The sequence below is a fragment of the Saimiri boliviensis genome, chromosome 8 (assembly GCF_048565385.1).
Source record: "Saimiri boliviensis isolate mSaiBol1 chromosome 8, mSaiBol1.pri, whole genome shotgun sequence".
NCBI classification, from domain to species: domain Eukaryota; kingdom Metazoa; phylum Chordata; class Mammalia; order Primates; family Cebidae; genus Saimiri; species Saimiri boliviensis.
The window spans coordinates 52563043-52587695 of record NC_133456.1 but is presented as its reverse complement, the minus strand read 5'-3'; the positions used below and the strand labels follow the sequence as shown (position 1 = coordinate 52587695).

At 36.5% G+C, this 24653-nt stretch overlaps 1 protein-coding gene across 2 annotated transcripts; it reads right to left on the bottom strand.

Annotated features, from left to right (window-relative positions):
- Positions 1–90: 90 nt before the first annotated feature.
- On the bottom strand, positions 91–24628 carry CEP15 (centrosomal protein 15). Of its 2 annotated transcripts, XM_039477384.2 has the most exons (7): positions 24550–24614; positions 24000–24320; positions 23786–23891; positions 23082–23146; positions 21543–21666; positions 12138–12212; positions 91–10313 (listed from the first exon to the last, which is right to left on the bottom strand). In XM_039477384.2, the coding sequence occupies exons 4-7, from the start codon at positions 23132–23134 to the stop codon at positions 10185–10187; spliced, it is 381 nt and encodes a 126-aa protein (XP_039333318.1). In that variant the 5' UTR covers positions 23135–23146; positions 23786–23891; positions 24000–24320; positions 24550–24614; the 3' UTR covers positions 91–10184. The 2 variants fall into 2 exon arrangements, with proteins under 2 accessions (XP_039333318.1, XP_010349227.2); XM_010350925.3 differs by lacking the exon at positions 24000–24320 and having other exon boundaries at positions 24550–24628.
- Positions 24629–24653: the final 25 nt, after the last annotated feature.

The following is a 24653-nucleotide window of genomic DNA, read 5'->3' as shown; positions in this document are numbered from 1 at the left end:
ACATACATATTAATAAATGGGTATATGATACAATGTCATTGTATCCTTGTTTCATTCTTGCATTGCTATAAAGAATTACCTGAGACTGGGTAATTTATAAAGAAAAGAGGTTTAATTGGCTCAGAGTTCCACAGACTGTACAGGAAGCACGGCTGGGGAGGCCCCAAGACACTTATAATCATGGTGGAAGGCAAAGGGGAAGCAGGCAGGTCTTACATGTCCAAAGGAGGAGAAAGAGAGTGCAGGGGAAGGTGCTACACATTTCTAAACAGCCAGATCTTGTGAGAACTCACTCAGTATCACAAGAACAGCAACAGGGAAGTCTGCCCCCATTATCCAATCACCAGAAGTCTGTCCCCATAATCCAGTCACCTCCCACTAGGCCTCTCCTTCAACCTTGGGGATTACAATTTGACATGAGATTTGGGCAGGGACAGAAATCCAAACCATATCAATCATGAAGATAAAGCAGGTCAGATGTTTCACTCCCAGATGATACAAAGTTATAGGACATGTGGAGATGGTGTCTTATGTTACAGAGGGTGTTCAGGGATGGTCTCTACCAAGAGGTCAGATTTTTGAGCAGAGACCTGAAAGAAACGAGAGAGAACCTTCTAAGCAGATGCGTTAGCAAGTGCAAAAACATGGAGGTAGGGGTGACGGATGGGCAAAAGTGTGGTTGGAGCTCAGAGGTCAGGGGTAGAATGGTAGGAAAGAACGTTGCAAACACGGTCAGGATCCAGGTCCTGTAGGATTTTGTAGGCCATGATAAACAGTGTGTTTTTTCCCAAGGATAATGGGACGCCTTGGAGGTTTGTGGGCAGGGCAGTGTCATTTAGATGACTCTGGGTAAAAAAAAGGACAAGTGTGGAGAAGGTTCCAGTGGGTACTGCAGTCATCAGGCAAGGGTGTCCAGAATATTGGGATAATGGTGGTGAGGACATATTTGGATATAGTCAGATTTGGGACATATTTTGAAGGTGGCACCAACACGATTTGCTGATGGATCATAAGTATGGTGGGATGGGAAAAAGGATGGGTTGAGGAGGATTCCAAGCTTTTTTTCTGAGCTGCTGGAGGGGTAATGAGAGCATTTGCAAAGAGGGAGAAGACTGTGAGAAGAGTAGGTTTGAGGGGAGAAGTCTAGAGCTGTTTTGGACATGTTAAATATGAGATGCTTATTAGACACCCAAATGTCAAGTGTTGATTCAACTCAAAGGAAAAATCAGAGCTGAAAATATTTACTTGACAGTTGTCCCCTTAGCAGGTATATTTAAAACTATGGATGGGTAAATATCACTGAGGGAATTGCTAGAAAGGGGAAGAGGGTCAAAGACTGAGCTGTGAGGTATTCCAAGATTTAGGAGACAGGGAATAGGGAAAGGAGCCAGTAGACTGAGGAGTTGTTGGTGCTGGGGAATACAAATAAAGAAGCATTTCAAGAAGGAGGGAGTGCTGAGTGAGGTGGCTCACACCTGTAATCCCAATACTTTGGGAGGCTAAAGCAGGAGGATTGCTTGAGACCAGGAGCTCCAGACCAGCCTAGGCAATATAGGGAGACCCCATCTCTACAAAAAATTAAAAAATTAGCCAGGTGTGGTGGAGCACAACAGTGGTCCCAGCTACTTGGGAGGCTGAGGCAGTAGAATCACTTGAGCCCACAAATTTGAGGCTGCAGTGAGCTATGATTGCACCACTGCACTCCAGCCTGCGCAAGAGAGAGAGAGACTCTGTCTTTAAAAAAAAAAAAAAAGTGTGATAAGTTGTTCAAATGCTGTCAAGGGATTGAGAAAGATGCGTGCTTAGGACAAACATTGGATTTAGTAAGATCAAAGGTACTAAAGACCTCAAACTAGAGTAGCGTCAATGGAGAGAGCTGGGAAGAAAATCAGAGGTGAGAAAGTGGACATGTCCCTCATGTGTAAGGGTTGCAGAGGGGGAGATGTTAGTATTGCTTACCTGCCATGTTGATACTGGAAGTCTCCAGTTAGTATTGCTTACCTGCCATGTTGATCCTGGAAGGCTAGTTCGTGTAGCACCGGTTTCTCCTCTGTTCATTCCCAGCTCCCTTATGTCCCCACCCCACTCCTCTCCCTTTCCCAGGCTGTGTTAGAAGCCCTACCTTTCTGACAGTCTACTTTTTCTGTGTATCCAGCTGACGCCTCAGAGACAAAAAGATACGAGATAAGCATATTGTTTATCTCCATTTATAATTTCTAGTCCACTCTGGATCTAAAGAATAAGTATTTGTTCAGTTGAACTTCACTTCCTGTTCAATTTGAAAAGGGGGAATGTGGTAAAAGGAAGCTTTTTTCTAGTTACAGGAGTTTCTGAATTTGACAAACATGTAAATCAATAAAGAAAAGGTCTGTTAGATGAGGAAGCAATCGCCTAATTGCAAAAACGCACCATTTCTCGGGTTATTGGTGTTGCTAATAGCAGCATGTCAGGGTACTTTAAGGACGTGGTGTAACTGTAAGTTAAAAAAAAAAAAGGTAATTGTAATTGAAAGTTAATGCACACAAAGGTCTTTGCTCAGAGTCTTCAACTAGTTAGTGTCAATGATGTTAATTCCATTTTGGACTCTCAGCCTGTTAAGTTTATGAAGTTAAAATACATGCTTTGTGAAACCAGTGTTTTCTTTCAACCTAATTTCAACTGGTAATTGCTTCTCTATGGTTCCTCTGGAGAATCTGTCAGTGTGGTAGTGGGAATAGGGAAAAGGACAAACTAAGAATGCTGAGACCCCAGGTATAAGAGGCGAATCCCTGGTGTGACTTTGACAGTCACTTAATGTCACACTGCTTCCATTTCACCATCTATAATTTGATGATTAATAGTATTCATCTATAACGTACTTTTCCTATAAAAGATGCCTTGTTATCACCAAGTATTAACGTTACTTCCAGTGTTTATCAAGGTTCTCCAAGGAAAGACAAACCTTTGATTTCAGTATCCAACTTCTTTTTATCTTGTACCATACGAAAACCGAAGCCAAATTCTTTTCTCTGGCTTGCAGCCTCATGCTGTTTCATCTTTAATAAATGTTCTCATCAAATGTACTTTAATTAGGAGTCTGGTCAAAATGCAAATCCTGGTTTTAATATTCATCCAAAATACCTTTTGAGCATCTAATATCTTCTAGGCTTTCCAGTTGGACTTGGGATTCTAAAAATGAGCACATTCAAATATAACTCTGAGAACAAAATGATAAGTCTGATTTTTAAAACATCGTAACAGTATTAGCATGAGATCTTGCCCTGTTGACTATGGTGGTCTTGAACTCCTGGGCTCAAGTGATCCTCTTGCTTTGGCCTCCCAAAGTGCTGAGATTACAAGTGTGAGCCACCATGCCCAGGCTACTCTGGCATTATAAACTTTTATTTACTTCATTCTTTTGCATTCTGTTTGAAGCATACAAATATTAATTAAATAACAAGTTTCCCCCAAATTTTGCAATTATGGGCTTCTAGTCAAATAAAATGGTGCATTAAAAAAATGCTTATAAAGATATTGACTCAAGCTGGGTGTGCACATGCCTGTAATCCCAGCACTTTGGGAGGCTGAGGCAGGTGGATTGCCTGAGGCCATGAGTTTGAGACCAGCCTGGCCAACAAGGTGAAACCCCATCTCTACTAAAAATACAAAATTAGCCAGGTGGTGTGGCAGATGCCTGTAGTCCCAGTTACTTGGGAGGCTGAGGCAAGAGAATCCCTTGAACCTGGGAGGTGGAGGTTGCGCTGCGCTGAGATTACGCCATTGTATTCCAGCCTGTGCAACAGGGTTAGACTCCATATCAAACAAAACAAAACAAAACAAAACAGAGAAACAAGCAAAAAAGATATTGACTCAGAGAATTGCAAGGGCTCTTAGGAATTGTCCAGTTTAATGTTGTTCAATAAACTATAAAATAAGTTACATATGTAAGATTGACTTTTCTACTAGCTACTTTATAAGAAGTAAAAAGAAACAGGTAAAATTAATTTTGATAATATATTTGTTTTCTTCTGTTAGTTCTTCTGCTGCTAATAAAAACACCCCCAAGACTGCATAATTTACAAAGGAAGGAGGTTTAATTGACTCACAGTTGGGAGGCCTGAGGGAACTTAGAATCATGATGAAAGGGAAAGCAAACACATCCTTCTCCACATGGTCACAGGGAGAAAAATGAGAAACAAGTGAAGGGGGAAGCCCCTTCTAAAACCATCAGACCTTGTGAGAACTTACTATCACCAGAATGGCATGGGGGAAACCATCCCTATGACTCAGTTACCTCCCACTGGGTCCCTCCCACAACACATTGGGAGGATTATGGGAACTATAATTCAAGATAAGATTTGGGTGGGGACACAGTCAAACCATATCATTGTCTTTGAAATCCAGTGTGTATTTTGCACTTATAGCATACCTCCATTTGGGATGCTAAATTTTCATTGGAAATAGTTGATCTCTTGAGATTTTGTATAATTTCAAGTTGAAAAAGTAGATTCACACACCCAAGTTATTTCAAGCATACTTAAAATTTTTTCCAATAATTGAAATTAAGTAAAATTTAAGTTTCTCAGTTGCACTGGCTTCATTTTAAGTGCTTAGTAGCCACCTGTGGGTAGTGGCTGCCATATTGGACATTTCCACCATTGCAGAAAGTCCTGTTGGACAACTGAGGTCCAATTCAATTCACCAAAGAAACTGAGCAGTAGCTAGTGGCAGAACCAGGACTAGAAGCTTGTTTGCAAGGTGTTTTATAGACAAAACACACACACACAAACCAACCAACCAACCAAAAACTTAGAACACCAACCTTTCAAAAGGCAGACATTCAACTGAATTTGAAAACGTGGAGGGCAATGTTTATAAAGGTTTTCTACAAAGAATTACCTTTGTTTATATGTATGCTTATATATGATCACAAATAAGATTTAAATCAAATATGGAAGTGTGCAGGTTATGTTTAATGAGGGACTTCTTTATCACAGTAAAATACAAAGAATATAAAATTTTTTTTTACCATTTTTAAGCATGTAGTTCAGTGGCATTAAGGATATTTACACTGCTGTACAACCATTACCACCATCCATCTCTGGATATTTTTCATGTTCCCAGACTGAAACTCTATGCCCATTAAATGCTAACTCCCTATTCCTCCTTCCTGCCAGCCTCTGGCAACTACCACTCTATGAATTTGATTATTCTAGCTACTTTGTATCAGTGAAATTATACATTTGTCCTTTGTCTGGCTTATTTCACTTAGCATATGTCTTCAAAGTTCATCCATGTTGTAGCATGTCAGAATTCTCTGCCTTTATAAAGCTGAATAATATCCCACCATATATATAATGGCACCACATTTATCCATTCATCCATCAGTGGACATTTGGGTTGTTTTCACATTTTGGCTACTGTGAATAATGCTGCTATGAACATTTGTCTATAAATATCTGTTGAAGTAGTGAGAATTTTTTTTCATCCTTTATCATAAACCTATTCATTAAGCTTGCACAATTTACAAATAAGTAGCAGTGGGAATGCTGCTTCACTGGAAAAGCCCAACTCAAGATCCCTGAATAGAAAAAGAGACTCTCAGTTCTATCATATTACTGAGAAATTACAAAGTCTGCTTTATTTTCTTGTACTAAGACATTTTAGATGTTCATACTGTATTAGCTCTTCTTGCCATCTGATATACCACATATTACGTTTCTGTTGTTTACATCTGCCTTTAGCCCCCTCTACCAGAATGTAAATTCTGAGGACACTTTTTTTTTTTCCTTCATTGCTGTATTCTTGGTGCTTAGAACTGTGCCTGCTACAAAGAAAACAGTCAATAAGATCTGTGAATGAATGAATGAATGAATGATGTCCAAGTGTTATCTACCTCTGTGTTTATTGGGTATCATTTTAAAGGGCTCTAGATTTGTCTTCTTTTGAACATCTTAGTAATGGTTTTACTAGGCTATAGCATTCTACTCCAAGAAAATGTTTATACGTTCTATAGACCTTAAAAATGTCTGGAACAAGGTATGAAAAATAATTAAGTGGTATTGGGAGATGAAAGAAGATAGAGATGTTCTAGACAAAATACATGAAAGGAATTTGGTCTCCCTCTAATTTAACTGCATTGGTCCCAAAGTGGTATTGTATAAAACATCAGAAAAAATTCTGCTTTGATAACCTAGATTTAGGGAGAAATGACAAAAAATCCTTTGACTTTTACAATGGAGGCTGAATGACCAGTTACCATAAAAAAGAAACAAACTAAGTCATCACTTTTCTAAAGTAAGAGCATTTCATTGTTTCCTCTCAGCGCCACTATTTACTGGTTTTTACTGTAGTCAATCTAGATATGACGATGTGGACCATAGTCTCTTTGAGATGTGAATGTGAGTTTTAAAAATAGCAAGAACTTTAAAACATTACTATAACCTAGGAGATCTGGTCCCTTTTCTTTGTAAGCAGGGAAACTTGACTCTGAGGTAAAATGATGTCCGGAAGCATTTTGAGCCTCTGGTTTTGTTGGAGTCATTTTCCTTTTCTTGGATTTTGGTAAGGATATAATCTCAGATCCAGTTAGAAAGGGAGATCACAATACCAGGTGTCAAATCCACAAATCAATCCTCTTCTTAATTGCCAAAGTTTGACACATCCCTGTGTTTGTCCCAGAAAACTCTAAATGCCCTTTTATTAACAACGGGGAATTAAATTTCCCATATAGACAAATTACCTTCTAAATTATAAGAGAAACAAACAAAAACACACACGGGACAGGATGGGGGTGGGAGGAACCCTTGTTTCAACTTGAAGGTTTCTCACAGTAATCTCTTCTCTTTCTCCCACATATTTTTTTCCAAAGACTTTCCTGCTTGAACCCCATCAACTTGTTACTACCTTCTCTGAAGAACAGGTTTTGGTCAGCAACTTTTTAAAAAAACATATCTCTTTATACTAATTACAGTGGAATAGGTTTAAAAAAAATAGGTGACTATTGAAATGTAGGGTGTTTTAAGCCATGTAGCCATTAACTTTATATTTGGGCAGTGCGTGAAAAGGAGGCGGGGAACTCCTTAGTGGGATTGAAAACTTTATTGTGTTTTAAATAAAAGACTAACTTAAAAGAAAAAGATGTGAATTGGCTTAGAGTGAAAAGATAATACACTAATGAAAGGAGAGGGAAGACTGTATTTTGTAGCTAAGCCAAATTTATGGCCTTGTGCATTAGCTTTTTACACACGAAAAACCTACTTCCCAGTGGGTTTAAAGCTTAGTATCTTTCTCTTGAATAGGTGATAGCAACCCTTGGTTTCTGTCTCTCGTTCTGTCTCTTACACACAAACATGCACACACTGTGTGTCTCCAATTATCTCAGAAGTGACAAAATCTCTGAGTTTAATTTTGATTCAAAATAAATATGCACATATATGCACTTTATTTTTTTTTATAGAAAAAGGGGGATGGTGCAAAATAGCAAAAATTGTAAACAAAGTTAATCTTCATCTAAACCTTAAGCTGACAATTTCAAACACCTTGCGCATAATGCAGAAAAAAACCTGTCCGTTTGACTTCACTTTCATTCACACTGCTCCCTACGCATGAGAAAGACCAGATGTCTGGTTTCCAGAGTATTAGGCTTTTTCCTTAGTACTTAAATTTTATTTTTTTCAAGTTTAAAGAAAAACTGCAGCTCCTTCTGATCTTTAGCATTTTATAGTTTAATAATTTCATATAAGCAGAAGTGTTTCAGCAGAAAATGAGCTTTAAATATTTATGCATTTTCAACAGTCCATGAACAGCTTTGGAAAAAATTATTTGACTTGCATTTTGACAACTCCATTTTTCTTAAGAAAAACCATAAATTCATAGTTTTCATGGAGAATAGTGGTGTAGTACAATGGAGCATATGGAAAGAACACTGAATTTGGAGGGAAAGGTATGAGTAGATGACATTTCCTTTTCCTTGTCTGATTCCTACTAATTGTAGAAAAAAGATACATTATGTATGGTATTCCTCCCTTCTTAACAGAAAACAATATTTGGAAATTCCTGTATAAAGCTAATTTGCCATGAGGAATATAAAACCCATTAATGGGATATCCAGGTCCCTATGGGAATTTTTTTTTTTTTTTTTTTTTTAAACAGACACCATGTGGTGCAATCTGTTATAGTTTACAAGGTGGGGGTGGGGACGGGAGCTCTGCAGGGGCCAGGAATAAAGTCATCTCTGGGAGTTTTTGAGGTACTAACAAAAATGGGAAAAAGGATACAGCAGAGGCCTTGGGAATACCTTCCCTTCTGCCCTCAATTGTAACCCAGGGTGTACTGCATTTACGCTTTTCAAAAATTTTGCAAGTTACTCAATTTGGGGGATAAAAAAAACCTGACCCTTTTCTGACATGGTTAGATTGCCATTTGTTTTGTATTTTAATCTAACCTACTGGTGATTTAATTTACAGATCTCAAAGAAGTGTACGCTCAAATATTTGAGGATGTTAACGTATCAACCACTGTGTAATTTTGGAATGTGCCTACTTGCTTGACACAATATTTTACCATCTAACAAATGTTTAGCCTTTTTTTCACTTGACTAAAGAGAAATAAGTTTCACATTGCTTCATTCACCTTCTTATGTGCATATGCTGGGAAAGATTGGATGTTAAAAAAAAAAAAAAAAAAACTTCCTCATGTTCCTTTCTACTACATCTAAATCTGTTTACCAATTCAAAGCTGCTAAAAAAACCTGCATTCTCCTGCTAAATCAACTGGATGGCTAGAAACCAAACTGTAATGTAACAGAAAAAAATTATCAATTTATTTTCATGACAGAACATTCTTGAGAAGGTATAAAATTGTTCTGGTTGCTATGCCAGCTTTCTTTTTTTCTTCCTTCCTCTGTCTTCTTTTTTCAAAGGCTTTCAGCTTTTAAGCCGATACTTTTTATAGTTATATAACAGTTCTAATATTTTGTGACATTTTGTATTGTGACACTATAGATGAAATTGTCATCGGACTGACACCCTGTGCTGTTTATTCCTTAATTACAACTGTTAACACTGTAGAGAAGTGTGCTAATCTGCCAGCACATATTATGAAAACAACATTATTGTTACCCACACCAACACCCACTCAACAGGATATTTCCAAGATGGTAGTTTAAAGGAACTTATCTGCACAATGGACATTTCAGTATAGTTGTTGTTGCTGTGTATTTAGCTTTTCCTATTGTCTTCTTTTAAAAATATACACCAATTTGCAATTGAAAACATTTCACTGTCATACAGCATAGTCTAAGCAGAGGCTGCCTCTATAGTTAGAAAGTTAAATTTTTTTTTTTTTTTCAGTGCTCAAGCGGTGGTGGACTGAGTTATCTCAAAGTTGTTTAGGGTTGTGACCCAAAGCTTTCTGGCTGAAGTTTTTTTTTTTTTTTTCAGGAATAATGAAACTAGAAGACAGGGGAAGGGGAATTTTAAAGATGAAAAGACAAGAGTGGGGTTGTTTGCATTTACAATATTGGCAATCCTTACATAACCACGTCAAAAATCCAATAAGCATAAATAGCTCTAAAATGTATCCTTTTTCAAAATCATGTCTGAGCCTTTCTCAAACTGGCTACTTACTGACTTGCTTTATAGTTCAGTTCTTTCTGTCTCCAGAACTTTTAAAGGTTTGGTTATCTGTGAGGCACAAAATCCTATGAGTTTATTATTTTCTCATAAGTTATTTTTCTAAAGCAGTTTAGGTGTTACTGTCTTTTCATTTGTTAAAAGAAACAATAATAGTTAAAAAAAATCACATTGATCCTATACCTTGTCCCCAAAATAAAATAACTAAAAAGTAAGGATTCTAAAAAGCTTAAAACCAGAACCAAGGTACTTGCTTAAAGAAGAAACACTGGAAATTATTTTTTAAACCACACACACACAACACTGACAATAATTAATAAAGAGTCCACTTTTTAATATTAGTGTTTAACACATATATCGGTTTGGTAGAAAGCAAATTCGGGACCTTGAAATAGTAATAGGTGATAACATGAGGCTTGCCAGTAAATTCTCGTATCTTCACTGTCACTTAGGAGATAATGTAGAATATGAACATATTTAATTCCTAAAGTTCCTGTAATTACCTATATACTCCTTAACACCCAGCTTTATTAAACAGGCTTTTCAAAATACCATGGGAAGAAGTTATCGCTATGCCTCATTTTGAATGGTATTTTCTGCTTCATTTTGATTTTCAACAGCAAAAGGATATGGTGCCTTTCCTAAAAGAAACCGTTCCCATTTGGGAATATATTCTTCTACTGATGCCCAGTAACGAGTCTGGAAAAAAAAAATCCAAAAGTAAAAAAGCATATCAAGCAATTGAACTTGGCTCTTCATAATAGTCTAAATGTTTATTCACTTAACTGTGTGTGTGCATGTATACACACACACACACACACACACACACATATACGTAGAATGCATTTCCTCTACAGAATATTTTATGTTAATTTTAGAAAAAAATCTGGCTACTTACTAGTGTTAATTTTCAAATTTCTCAGTAAAACCAGAGCCTGGCAGAATTACAGGTTTTAGAATTTTATTGTGATTTTACACGCCCTCTTGTGGCCAACTTCATGATTATTGCCAATAATATCATTTACAGTGATATGATCATTAAATATTTTTGTTAATATTCCAAATCCCATACCAAATGATTACCCCATACTGAAATTATCACAATGAAATTATTAAACATAAATCATGCTTCAGAATTAACATCAAAAGATTTGACCTGAGATGAGATCAGGAACTGAAATATAACTAGTATGTTACATACAGGAATCAGATACACTGGCCCCTAAATTGTATAGGAAACATATATACACTATATTTTTTCCCCATTTTTATGACAAAATTTCAATATAATTTAACCATTTTTAGTACAAATAGCTTGGAAGTTGAGATGCTATATTATTGGTCTGGGTGTAGAAGTCTATAGGCTTTAGAAGCTCATACAACATTGCCGTGTTGTGTCTAGCTTTGGTTTCTTGGGTGACTGCCCTAAGGAGGTCAAAGAGAACTGAACAGCCCAAAGCTCTGTGTCATAGGAGGGCAAATGATATTAGATCATCCCTATCAATATCATTTTTGGAAATTCATCCAATGAGTTAGCACTAGAAACACAGAAATATTCACTCCAAGCAGTAAATAGAACAGTTCTGAAAGTCGAAAATGGTGAGGGATTCTCTATGTCTATATATCTACGGGGTCTGAGAAATAGCCTAACATACTAAAAATAAAGGTCATCCTGCTGTGCAAGACTAGTTAAGAAAAATAACCTCTAAGGCCCGTGATGGGGAGTTTCCCTGACATTCACAGCTGGAGTAACTTCTATTGTGTGGGTCCTATATAGGCCAGAGTAAGGTATTGGAGAATCGAACAAAGAAAAAGATATGTCCAAGGCACAACTTTGTACCAGAGTTTTTCATATCCTTGATCACTGCCTTGTTTTTTTACCCTAGAAGACACAGAAAATTGAGGGGAAAATTCTCAGCCTTTAATTTTGAGTCTATTCGTCTCCACGGGGCAGAAAGCAAAAGTGTAAAGGTCATTAAAAATACAAAATGAAACTATTCTATATGTAGTAAATTCCCATTCAGCACAAACATATTCATATACCAAATATAATTTATTTTTTTGCTAACCATCTTCCCAACCTGTTCTTGAACTGAACAAAATAAAACGGACAAAAGCCATACTGTAGTGTATGATAATATGCATTTAATTAGCTCTGGTTAAATTCTAACTTCTAACATCAGCAAGCAGCAAAAGCATTTGGGTTAGGCATATTGTCATTTTATGATTTAGTGCATATTGTCTGTTAAGGTTTAACGGAATAGTTGTTTCTAAATGACAAGGTGAAAAGATCCCAATCTTTATGAAATTTGCAATTGCTAAACTTTTAAAAATCAAGATACTTCTCAGTTATCTACTATATATAAAGCACAGTACTGTGGATATAAAAAGATTCAACAGGCATATTTTCTTTAATTTACTGAATAAATATATCTGGAAAATACATAAAACCACTGGTTAACTTATAGTGCACTACTGATAGATAGGGTCTCTCTTTTTACATTTGTTCCTTAAGATGCTCACCTCAAGAGAAACCACCTCAGGCCGCAGAATTGGGTGAATCCTGGTCTGTAGTGACTTTTCTGCTGCTTCAAGATCCTGTAACAGACATCAGCGTTTTATATTAAAGTGTATTTACATAAAACAAATGGCACCTGTGCTAGCAATATCTGTATCCCAAATCTCTCACCTCAGCTCTTCTCTGGATATAGTTTAAATGGATGAAGGCATACCACCGCAGGAGAACAGACCATTGTTCAATTCATCCATTTCAGATAAAGAATACAGCGTTTCTTATTTTGAAATAGAGGTGGGGGAGGTAGTACTTCTAGCTTCTGCCTTTTCACTTTTAGCTGGTAAATGTCAGTAATTCATACAAAAAGAGCTTCTTATAATACTGCTCATCAGAGCATTAATTTAGCTCTAACATCACCAAAAAACAGCCAGAAGGATAAAATAATAAAATGTTCAGACACAGAAACAGTCAGATACTCAGACCCACCCTATGCTAATCTTCAAAGTGAAGAGTTCTAGTCTCTTCAGATGATGTAAATGGCATATCAATGGCACACATTTCATTTGTTTCAATATTCAATTTTAAAATTTATATGTATGCAAGTATTCCATATATTTAATGGAAGCTCAATGAGGTACCTCAGTACTTAGTGACAAGAGCCTTTTCATTATACTATCTAGATTTTTTTTACTACTAGATTTCTAAGCTAATTTCAATGGCAAGTTTTATTGCCAGCTAGTATATCATTCAGCTGACAGCATTCAAGAACCAAGCTTTAATGCGTAGTTTAACTTGTAGATATGTATATTTCCTCTTACAGTTGTAAAAACACCAAGGTAACTAAACTGAATTCATACCTTGGTAAAGATTCTTATCTTATACATATATGAAGGGAATGCTCAGAAATGCAGGACTCTGCAAATTTTTAGTGAAACATTTGAGCATTGTTTAATAAACACTCCCAAAATCAGCACCTATGTTGTCTTGTGCCTACTTACGTCTGTCAAGTTCACAGTGGCCTTTGTCAAAGGCCATGTAAATTTTGTCTCTCTTTTAAGCTTAGTGAGTTGATCGAAAAGAGAAAGTTCTCTGATTCCAGTACAAGCATTGGAGCAATCTAAGTAGAGGGCTGTTGGACAGACGGAGAGAGATGGAAAGGGCGTGGGAGTGGGGTGTGAAGAAGCCAATGCTGAACAGGAGAAAAGAGATAGCAGATGGTAGCGGCGGGAGCAAGGAATGGGTGTGAAATGTAAAAGGGAAAAACAGGAAATTCCCTAAAGGGACTCCCCAAAGTTGCACAACCATTAGTACACCTGCTGTCTAGAGGAAGGTGATTTGAAGGGAAAAAGCCATCAATTTAGGGATAAAAGCTGATTTTTAGCATGTCTATCCCATACCAGAAGTTTACAGCTAAGAAACATGCTAAAGAGCTTTTGATGCTGATGCTAGGACAGATACTGAAGCCTAATAATGTTTCTGTGATTACATTAAGATTTTATAAGGTCTTGGAAAAAATGTTTTTTACCTTTATAGATCAAATACACACAAATAAAATAATCACAGGTCCAGTTACGGTCATTATTCTAAGAACAGTTATAAGATTATTGTTAGTGGTAGATCTTGGTGCCACTAGCATTGTAGACAATATTATAAACATTTTTCTTGAAGACCAGAAAATAAGGATACTTAATATCTTTCTTATAGGAGAACAGATTTGTAAAAGGAAAAGCAGATACAAGTAGGAGAGATGTGGCCTGGTAAAGCAGGCCTATTGTTAAGACACTTGACTGTTATATCTGCAGCATTCTAACTACAAATTATCAGCCCTCTGAAACACTTCCTTCTTAGCTTAAGAGATACTTGCTTTCTTAGATAATATGCTTACCTCTGATTCCTACTTTTCTTTCTCTTTAGCTGGCTTTTCTCTCCTTGTTCCTAAGTGTGAGCTTTCTTAAGATCTGTGGCAGCTGTTCTTATATTTTTACCTTTTCTCTCTCATAACTGTGTCCTATCTAGCTTCAATTAACTTACTTTTACTGTAGAGGCATGGCTAACCTTTCTTCCTAGGCCTTATTTCTCAAACAAATGAAACTGAGCTCATCTTATTCCTACTGCATATAATAAACAATAGTGGGAATGCTCTTCACTCAGATACCTGACTCTATCTCTTCTTCTACCTGCCATTTAAATTTTCAAAGGTCTATAAATTGTTCTTTCAGGGTATCTCTCCTATCCTTTCCATTTCATTCCCAATGCTATGGGTTATTATTACACTTATTCATTCAACAAATACTTGAGAAGTACTTACTCTATGAGGTATGACTACAGCATGTCTTGTTTTGCTTCTATCCATACCTAAGAGGGGATCAATTCATTTTTCTAGAGAACTACTTTGAATATGTCTTTCCTTAGACTTAAAAAATCATCAGTACCCACTACATAGAGAATGAAGTGTGAATTCCTTAGCCTGACTGAAAACAAAAAACAAAAAACAACTTTGCAATTTGATCCTAGCCTTCTGTAGCAAGTTATACCCTAATACTTCCATATAAGAACCTTCCCTTTCATTATATACTACCAGAAGGTAAAGGCTGTGTCCCATACAACTTTTATGCATCTGAGTATCTAACAAAGTGCAGGACATGTACTAGGCATTAAATATTCATTAAATGAATAAATAAGATGTCAGAGTTTCCTAATTATAAACTAAAACTTTTTTAACAAAAGGTACCCAAAGTAGGCAGAGGGAAAAGGAAAAAGGGGGTGAAAAGGGAGGCGAGACTTACTTGACTACACATTGTTTCTTTGTCTTATAGACTTGCCACTAGAACATTTAAAATTTTATACAGTTATAGGACAAATAAAAGAGCCATTTGGGAAACCAAATGTGACTAATCTAATTTTTATGTAGTTGGTGGTAAAACCACACAGAGAAGAGCTACATCAAGTATTCTTAGAACACAGTATTGACTGGACACTCCTAGTGGGGTATACCCTGGGGACAAAAAGAAATTGTAAAAGTTATCTTACTGAAAGCCATTCTTAGTAATCATATTATTGGTGATCGCCATGTCTGTATCATAGGATAATTCTTTGGAAGCAGATTTTTGGTTTTAGAAAAATAAGGTAGAGGCATAAGATCAGTGATTTTAAGTTAAACCTGCAATCGTGTAATTGAATTGGAGATACTGAGATGAGCTCTTGGTATATTTTATCTTAAAAAAAAAAAAAACCAAAAATCAAAAATCAAAAACCAAGCTGCAATAAACATTCCTAGTGCCCAGATTGAGGGCTCTAAATATATTTTCTGCCAAAAGGAACCAGGGCTTCTTGGAGCAATGGCCAATTCCAGGTCTGGGCAGCAAAGGGACACAGTGAGCCTGGAACAACTCATCACATCATAAAGAAAGGAAATAATCAAAGACTGTTAGGATCATGTCAAAGATATTCAGGAGTTAACTTGCAAAGGCTTCCACATAGTTAAAAATGGGACACATTGGGCATAAAAGGTAAGAATAAAAACTGCAAGAGATCGAAACATTTCAAATCCCAGATAAATTAAAAACAAAATACCACCTCATTCGTTACCATTAGAAGATGCCAGACAACCAAACTATGATTTTGAAAGCTATAGATAAAAGTGTCCAGCAGTCATCACACCGTTTCCTACATGAACTGTACCTCAGTGTAACCAAATAAGTGATGAGGGGAAGATTGTTTTCATAAAAACAATCAGCAATTGAAAGACAGGGAATAAAAGAATTTGAATATTCTTTTTGTAACCTCTAATGAATGTATCTAGGCAATGATCATCAATGACTACCAACATTCCAAAATGAAAGACAGCCAGGGATTATGGGAGTGTTCTTCCCCCAAACAATGAACCTGTATCTGATCCAGCCTCTAGAACATCACTGCTCATATGATAAGTCATTAGCCTCATGTGGCTACTGAACACTTAAAATGTGGCAAGTCCAAATTAACACGTGCTGTAAGTGCAAAACATATACTGAATTTGGAACGTTTTGTAAGAAAAAAGAATACAGGATATTTAATTACAAATTTTTGGTAGAAACATTTGAAATAATATTTTGTATATGCCTCATTACAGAAAATGTTATTAAAATTAATTTCATCTGTTTCTTTTGACTTTGTTAAAAGTGGTTACTAGAAAACTTAATTACATATGTGCTCACATTATATTTCTGTTGGACAGCACAGCTCTAGATTAATAGGAATTACAGAGAATACAGGAACATGAAAAATGATACCTCGGAGATGTAATTAGCAATCTCCAAACTGTAAAATGCATAGGACAAATGACCTAATTCCTTTAACACATAAATTAAAAGTGGATGAAAAGGTCAGGGGTAGTACTTTTAAAGAGTTATCAATCAATTCCAATGTTAGATTTTATTTAGATTTCGATCCAAACAAATGTAAACATGCCTACAGATTTATCAGAGAAATGTGAACTCTGATTGAATATTTGAGGAATTACTGGTAATTTCATATTGATAACAGTAGTGTGATTTTGCTTAAAATAGTAAGATAATCCTTATCATTTAGTGATATACGCTGATAAAAATACAAATATATACAGAAATATTTATAGGTAAAACAATATAATTTCTGCAGAATACCTTCGAAATAATCTGAATGGTGGAGAAGGGGATGAGGTATAGAGATGAACCAAGATTGACCATGTTTTGATTGAATCTGGGTAATAAGCACAAGTAAGTACATTCTTCCATTTCTTCTTCTATATAGGCTTGAAACTCTTCATAACAACTAAAAAGCAAGTTTCCAGTGTGGATGATGGAATAAATGTTACTCTATGGCAGAAGTGAGAAGGCTATATTTAAATGAGTCAATTCATGATTAGGAAAGGTAAAACATGAGCACAGAAAGTCAAGTGTTTAGGTCTCTTTCTCTCTCCACCCCATACATGCCACTTCTCTAAAACTATAAATCTAATACCTCACTATAAATATACACAGTGAACCCAGCTATGGCCAGGCTGGTTCTAATCTTTTTATCTGCTGGAGGGACAGTTTCTAGGATAGGAAAAGTAAGATACTAAAGCACGAGATACAGGGTCATTGGTACAAGAACATGTAAGCATTTATTAAACGTATTCTTCAGGGAATTAGAGGTGTGAAATGTAAGAAGGAAAGAGGAGAGATGGGGTCCTGTAAGTCACCAGCCATCCTGGGTGGCAGTTTGTCAAAGTCCCTGTTTAACTGCCAAGTGCCCCATGAAGTCTTCTAGAGTGTTCTTCCGTGGAAGCACTCACTGTATCTCTAACTAGCTGTTGCACTTTCTCATTCTTTCTCACCCCAGAGTGTTTGTCCAGCTTACTCATGAGATGATGTTTACTTACAAAATTGCCTTCCTAGATAAAACTAAATTTTATAGTATGTATGTGGAGAGAGATGTCAGCTTACATTGTGGCAGTATTTAACGAAACACAATTCTCTCTTTCTCTTCCAAATCTATACCAATTCTGTTTATGTTCTTAAAAGGCAGATAAAGTCCATTTTACTAATATTAATGGAAAAAATCACCCATCCTGTGTTTTCAAAGTTCACTGTCTTTTATGATAGTTACTGACTGAAGCCTATTCTTCACTACCTACATTCATATCTATTCATTTACTAATATGTTCAAATATTTGATGGAATTGGTCTCTTCCTCACTGTTTCTTTCTAAAATATTCTTTGATATTTTATATTCCTGCTATTTTTCCAAAGGAATTTAGAGAAATTTTATTGAGTTCAAGGCAAATTCTGTTGGAACTTTTTTGAATCTAAAAATAATTTTGTGACAGCTGTTTATTAATTTTATTCTTAACTTTTACAAAGACTCAATTTAGAGGCTATGTGTAACAGCTGACTTTAAAAAAAACCATAGTCTCCTGGCCAGGCACGGTGGATCATACCTGTAATCCCAGCACTTTGGGACACTGAGGTGGGTGGATCATGAGGTCAGGAGTTCAAGACCAGCCTGGCCAAGATGGTGAAACCCTATCTGTACTAAAAATACAAAAATTAGCCAGGTGTGGTGGCAGGTGCCTGTAATTCCAGATACTCCAGAGGCTGAGGCAGATAATGGCTTGAACCTGGGAGGGAGAGGTTGCAGTGAGCAAGATCACGACAGAACAAGACTCCGTCTCAAAAAAACAAACAAAAACAAAACCACACAAAAAGACAACAACAATAGTTTCCCTAGTCAGGATTAAGGCATATGTTTCCTTGTAAGTTTTCTTTTAAGTCTTCCATTTTAGTGTAATAACTGTCTTTACACCTATCATGCAAACCCCTTGTTAAGATCATTCCCAAGTATTTTAGAATTTTGTTGCTAATGTGAATGTGATTTCATATATTTTCCAGTTGTATACATACTCTTGATTTTTGTACCTTTTATCCATCAATTTTACTTAACTCATAATATACTGTACTACTTTTAAAATAATTTAGAATAAATCTGGTTAAAGTATATAACCATATCATTTCAAAATGCTAGTGTTACACTTTCCTTTTCAAAAGTGAAAGCTCATTCCTTTTTCAATGTTTATTATATTGGTCGGAAGATCTAAATAAGGTCAAACAATGGATGTTAATAGAGGTCATCCATATTTTGTACTCTCATTATCAAAATGCTTTCACGTTTATTGGAAACATTTTAAAGTGTAGGCTGTACTTCTGAAGTACCTATCCTAGACATAACTTAACTTGTCCTGAACAAGTAGTAACAGGAGTAATTGCCCTATGGCTTCCTCATCTTTAAATCAAGGAATTAGCCCAGATCAGTGATTTCTACAGTTCCTTAAAGCCACAGCTGGGCAGTCAAGGAAAAACTGAATAGGTGAGGCTCTGGCCCAAAGCAGGTCCATTTCTATCTATTTTAACATCTTTGAAAGAAGTTTTAATGATAAAAAAAAATTTAGATGAGAATTAAATCTAATATACGTACTTTTTAAAAGTGTCTCCCAACTCAAAATTCTGGAATCAAGTCTTATTTATTTATTTTTTTCTGCAGATACACTCCCACACTGTCACTCAGGCTGCAAATACATTGACTGCAGTGCATGATCACAGCTCACTGTAACCTTGAACTCTTAGGCTCAAGGGATACTCCTGTCACAGCCTCCCAAGCAGCTGGGACTACAGGCATGCACCACCATGTCCAGATAATGTTTAACTTTTTTTCAGAGACAGGGTCTCTCTGTGTTGCTCAGGCTGGTCCTGAACTCCTGGGCTCAAGTGATCCTGCTGCCTTGGCCTCCCCAAGTGTAATCCAAACATTACAAGCATGAGCCACTGTGTCTGGTTAAATCTCATTTATTTTACTTTCACAATGACTTCTATGGTAGAGCCACTAAAAGTCTTTCCAAAGTTTAAAAACATACGAGGGAAAGTAAGATTGTAAAAACAATGACTCAAAGAATGCAAAAAAAAAAAAAAAAAAAGAAAGAAGATACAGCATCTCTAGCAGCAAGCACTGTGTTTGTGATATAATAGGGGCTCAATAAATGTTTATTAAAGTACTGAAAGAAAATATACAAAAATGTATTTAATTTTAGATCAGTGGGATGATATAGAAGGTAGGCTATTTCATCTTCTTTACTCTAAATTTTTTTTTTTAACAGTGGGAATATATTACTTTGATAATCAGGGAGAAATATCATACCAAATTGAAGTTTTTCATAACTATGAAGCCAGGTTCATTATCTTCTTTATATAGGTATGACTATGATTTTTTAGCTACCCTCCTGAACTCTATTCTCTGTATTTTTTACGTATTTAAGAAAGAGTCATTTGCTATTTAGATAGCATCTAAATAGCAAATGACTCTTTCTTAAATACCCACTCATTTATTTCTTATATAAGTATGTATTTTTCTTTTGCTTAGTCATTTTCAGTGCTGAATTATGTCTATATGTCAAGTCTCAACTTCTTTGGTCCCATAACACATATCCAACCTTGTTCCCTGTGAATTTCCAAGCTAGTTGTCATACTCCCAGGATCATTAACAGGGTCATTCAGTCTTCTGGTTTTGGCTCTTTTGGAAAAATCCAACAGTATGTCTAGCCTTCTGCCTATTCAAACACAGGCTAGGCTTAGCTTATTCTCTGAGACCTTTTTGAATATTCCAGCTCTCAAAAGATTTTTTTACTCTTATTTCTGTAGTCCTGACTCGATTCCATGTAATTTAATGTTTGATCACACGAAGTCTCTATGTTCTTGATATCAAGAACTCTGATTTATACTTATTTTTTTGTCCCTACTTTCTGCCCACAACTAGCTCAATAGTAAGGACCCTATAAGCATTCATCAAATACTTGCTCATTAAAAGGAAAATGCTTCAAAACCAAGTATCACATTACGTGCTGCAGGTAGGTAGCAATTAAGCCTTCTAATTTAGTTTTTCTAACTTTTCAGAGCAAATTCCAGATTATCCTATATATTTCCATTTAAAAATAAATATTGCTAACACCATTGGGCAAGTAAGACATATGGCAATATAGAATGCTTTGGTAGCACTATGGCTGTGACTTAAATTACTGTGGATCAAACTGCCAGAAGCTGAGAAGATAACTGAATTTTCCTCTTCCTTTATCCTCTAGTGAGGACAGAAGATAACTATATCATGCCTATCGATGAAAATATTTAACAATAAAAAACTGAAAACACTGCTTTATAACTTAAATAATATAGTCTTACTACCAAATGTTTTAGTCATAGGATCTCTTGGAAGCTTGAATGGAAGCAAACTTTAGGGTTTTAATTATGGATGAAGCCATACAATTCTGGAAGCAAAGTACAGCAAGCAGCCAAAAATGTTACACATATGATTCTACTCCAAATGGGCACATTGGCCAAATGGTGAGGCCCTGCACAATCATACACTTTGACCACTCCTCCATATCCATCAAGAGGGAGGTGGGAAATCTGTTATCATAGATATGAATTTTATGTGTTTGCCTAGTCAGGCAAAATCAAATTGTTCTTGTTTTTATGATGTTTGATAGTTCTGACTTGGCTTTCAATATGTTATAGGTATTTTATGGCCTTTCAGGATTTCCTTTCAAATAAAAGAAGATGAAAGATGGAAAAGGTACATCTTCTATTTCTTAGTTTTTGCAAAAGGGAGACCTTACAATTCCTTCTGTAGTCCTTGATTTTTCTAGTTGATTGAAAACATTTAGCTAAAGCAAAGTTCAATTTTTTAAATTAAAACAATGAAGAAACATACGCTACTTATCTAACTGACGTGGGTTTTTAAAAAAAGATGCTGCTTTAGTAATTCTACTTGTTACTCAGAACCAATAAATTATATATTATAAAATTTACCTAAAAGATTTTTGACAAGGTGGGATAAATCTCTATATTCAAGTCATGGAAACTTACCTTTAAAAGACTAAGATTCCTTTTAAAAGCAGTCTCAACTGTTTGGAGCTGAGATGCCTTTACTGTGTGTTGATCGCCCAATTTATTCTCCATTTGTTGAAGTAACATTAATCTTTGTGATACTCTAGAAAAAGAAATGAAGATTACATGGAGTTAAAAAATAAAAGCAAACATTTTACGGCTGGAGCAATATAAAAAGTTCATTTCTTAACTACACCTCACTTCAAATATAACCTAATTTGAAAGTCAATTACTATGTCAACTAATAAGACAGTGAAAAATCTGAGGTAGTTCAATAAGTCTTAAGTCAATCTGGTTAAAATCATTTTATTTTCATTAACATATTCTTTATATATGCCATAAGTACATGCTTCTGTTTTTTTAGCCTCTCTGGTCTTTTGAAATTATTTTAGAATGTTGAAGATATGTTTTAATTTTTGGTGAAAATGCAAACTGTAATACATATCCTTTTGTACACATAGTTATATATACCTCCCGACACACATACATTGATATAACTTGCTATATGAAACCTTCTGCTTAACACTTCAGTACCCCTGAATCTCATGTTACACATTTAGAATTGTGCTAAACTTCCATATGTTTGAAGAAGCAATAAAAATATTTTTTCCCTCTTTTTCCAAGAGAAAGATGATGGTTTGATATATGAGTGAGAGGCTGTGTGTATATATGCATACTCACAACAAGGTAAAACAGTAATTGAAGAAAGATGTAAAAAAATTACAAGTAAATATCTTCAAACTACTTTGTTATATATAATATACTTTGAAAGTTTCTTGCAGGTCAAAAGTTTATTTTATACATTTTGGTTCTTTTTAAATGATTAATAAGACAATATGTAAGGTGATTAAAAAATACCTAAGTTGGTATACTTAACAGTCAAACTGTTTCCAAAATAGCTGTGGAGGTTCTCAAAAAACACTATGTTTCACCAGGCTGTCTTAAAGGTAGAACTAAAATCCCAGGTCTGTGAATAGTCAGTTTTTTGGTAAGGACAGTATCTTAGGAGACAAGAAAAGAAGGTCTGGTACTTAATTAAAGCAAAGGAAAACCTGAGAGCTCACAGACGCAGGAGGAAAAGAGAGAATAATATCAAATGAAGAGCAGGACTGGCTATACAATTTGCAGGGTCCAGTCCAAAATGATTCAAGACAATGTCATGAGAGCATTAAACCAAATGCAGGACCTGTGACGGTATATAAGTCCTAATACCAACGAAGCCAGCCCTGGGTAAGAGGTTTAGAGAAGTCCATTAAATACCAATGTGGATCCTAGAAAGGGTGGAAGGAGGAGCAAATTTATCTAGATATTAGTTACAAGGAGAAAAAATACATAGAACATACCTTTTAATCTTGCTTATTCATAAGAGACAATGAAATTCCCTAACACTAAAAGCTCTTAAGTGTCAGAAAATTAAAATGACATGCTTTCAAACTTTTCAGTCATCTGTGTATGCAATATTTCACTAACAAAGCCCGTCCAATTTCTATATCCGAATCATCCTTTTAAAAAACTTACATTTCTTCATGTCTTTTAGAAAGGCGAATTTCTTGAGCAAACAAGGATGTCATCCTTAATCAAAGCTGTTATAAGGAATAAAAACATTTAAAGTTACTTCTACCACATGTCTTCAGCTTTGCAACATTTGATTATTTTAGTACCTTAATCCATTGGTTCTCTCAGAAGAGAAAATAAAACTAAGATGTAATAATGTATAGAATGAAAGAATGGAATTAAACACATTTTTACTCAGCATGCAGTTTTCCATATGCCAGCTACATCTAAGAACACCGCGAATTAGGTAAATTCAACATATTTCATATTGTCTCTTCTTTTCTTTCTAGACTCTAACCTTAATCAGAATTAAAAACAAACAAGCAGCTGGTACTAAGACTAGTAAACGTCTTATTGCATCAACAGAAAAAAATCCACTCTGTAAAATTCAACACAGGAACACCATCCCTTATGCATGTGCAAACACAAATAGACAGAAAGGCAGGCAAACAAGTATGAGAACCAACTGGAAATTCAAGGTCTTTCCTTTATTGGAAGAGTGCCCAGTACTACCATCTCTCTTCTAAATGGGAAAGTACTTCTCATGTGTAACTGTGAGGAAAAGCACAACTAGATACCTTCTCCTTCCCCTGGCTGCTGAGCACTCTATTTGTGGAGTGTAGGAAAGCCCATTTTCATGGCACATTTAGCACCACAAGCAAGCTCACCTTGGCTAACTGGACCGATACAGACAGAGGTCTAGTGAAATGCGCTGAAGGCCTCCAACCTGCAGGCAAATCATCTGGTTGGGCTTAAAGGCTGAAGGTGCTTGCCCTAAGGGAGAAAAAGAAGAATAAAATTCCTTCCTGAAACGCAGCTTTCTTAAATTTTATGCTATTAAACATCTATGACTCTATAATGATTATCTAAAGACTGACACACCGCCTAAGTGTCCAGCGCTGCCAGAAAGCCCATGCCTATTGAGTGTAGGGCGCTGAGCCCGGCCAAGGAAAACGGAAGCACCGCCCTGCCCTCATCAGGGTTTCTCCTCCAGGCGTGGCAGCCGTTCCTTCAGCACCGCGGACAGCAATCGCTCACAGGCCCGCCCTCCAGGGTCTCATTCCAGATACTTTCCGCTCACATCACCGCAGGCCAATCGTCGTCGCCTCCCTCTCGGTTTCCTTTCGCAACGAGGCCGCAGCGCCAAGGGAATTCCGGAAAGTCGGTTCACGGTTAACTTTTCTGTGAGGCCCGCCATCAGCACTTGAGACAAAACCCAAGTCAAATGCTTCCCTTGGCACCGAAGATCCGCACCTTCTTAGAGTCATCTGCCCTCCAGCCGCCCCAACTCCCGCTTATACCCGAAGGACTCAGGAACCTTCCCTCATCAGCCTGGCTCTTTACGTCAACAACATCCTCCCCAGCGGCCCTGCAGGCCCCTGCGCGGCCGTCGGGCAGTCAGGGCACCCACCCGCCGCCCGACTCCACTCACCGAGCCCGCCTCTGAGCCCTTCCGGGAAGGCACCGGGTACTGCGCCGACGCCGGGCCTCAGCGCAGGCCTGGGCGTGGTCACGCTCCCCTACCGCGCACGCGCG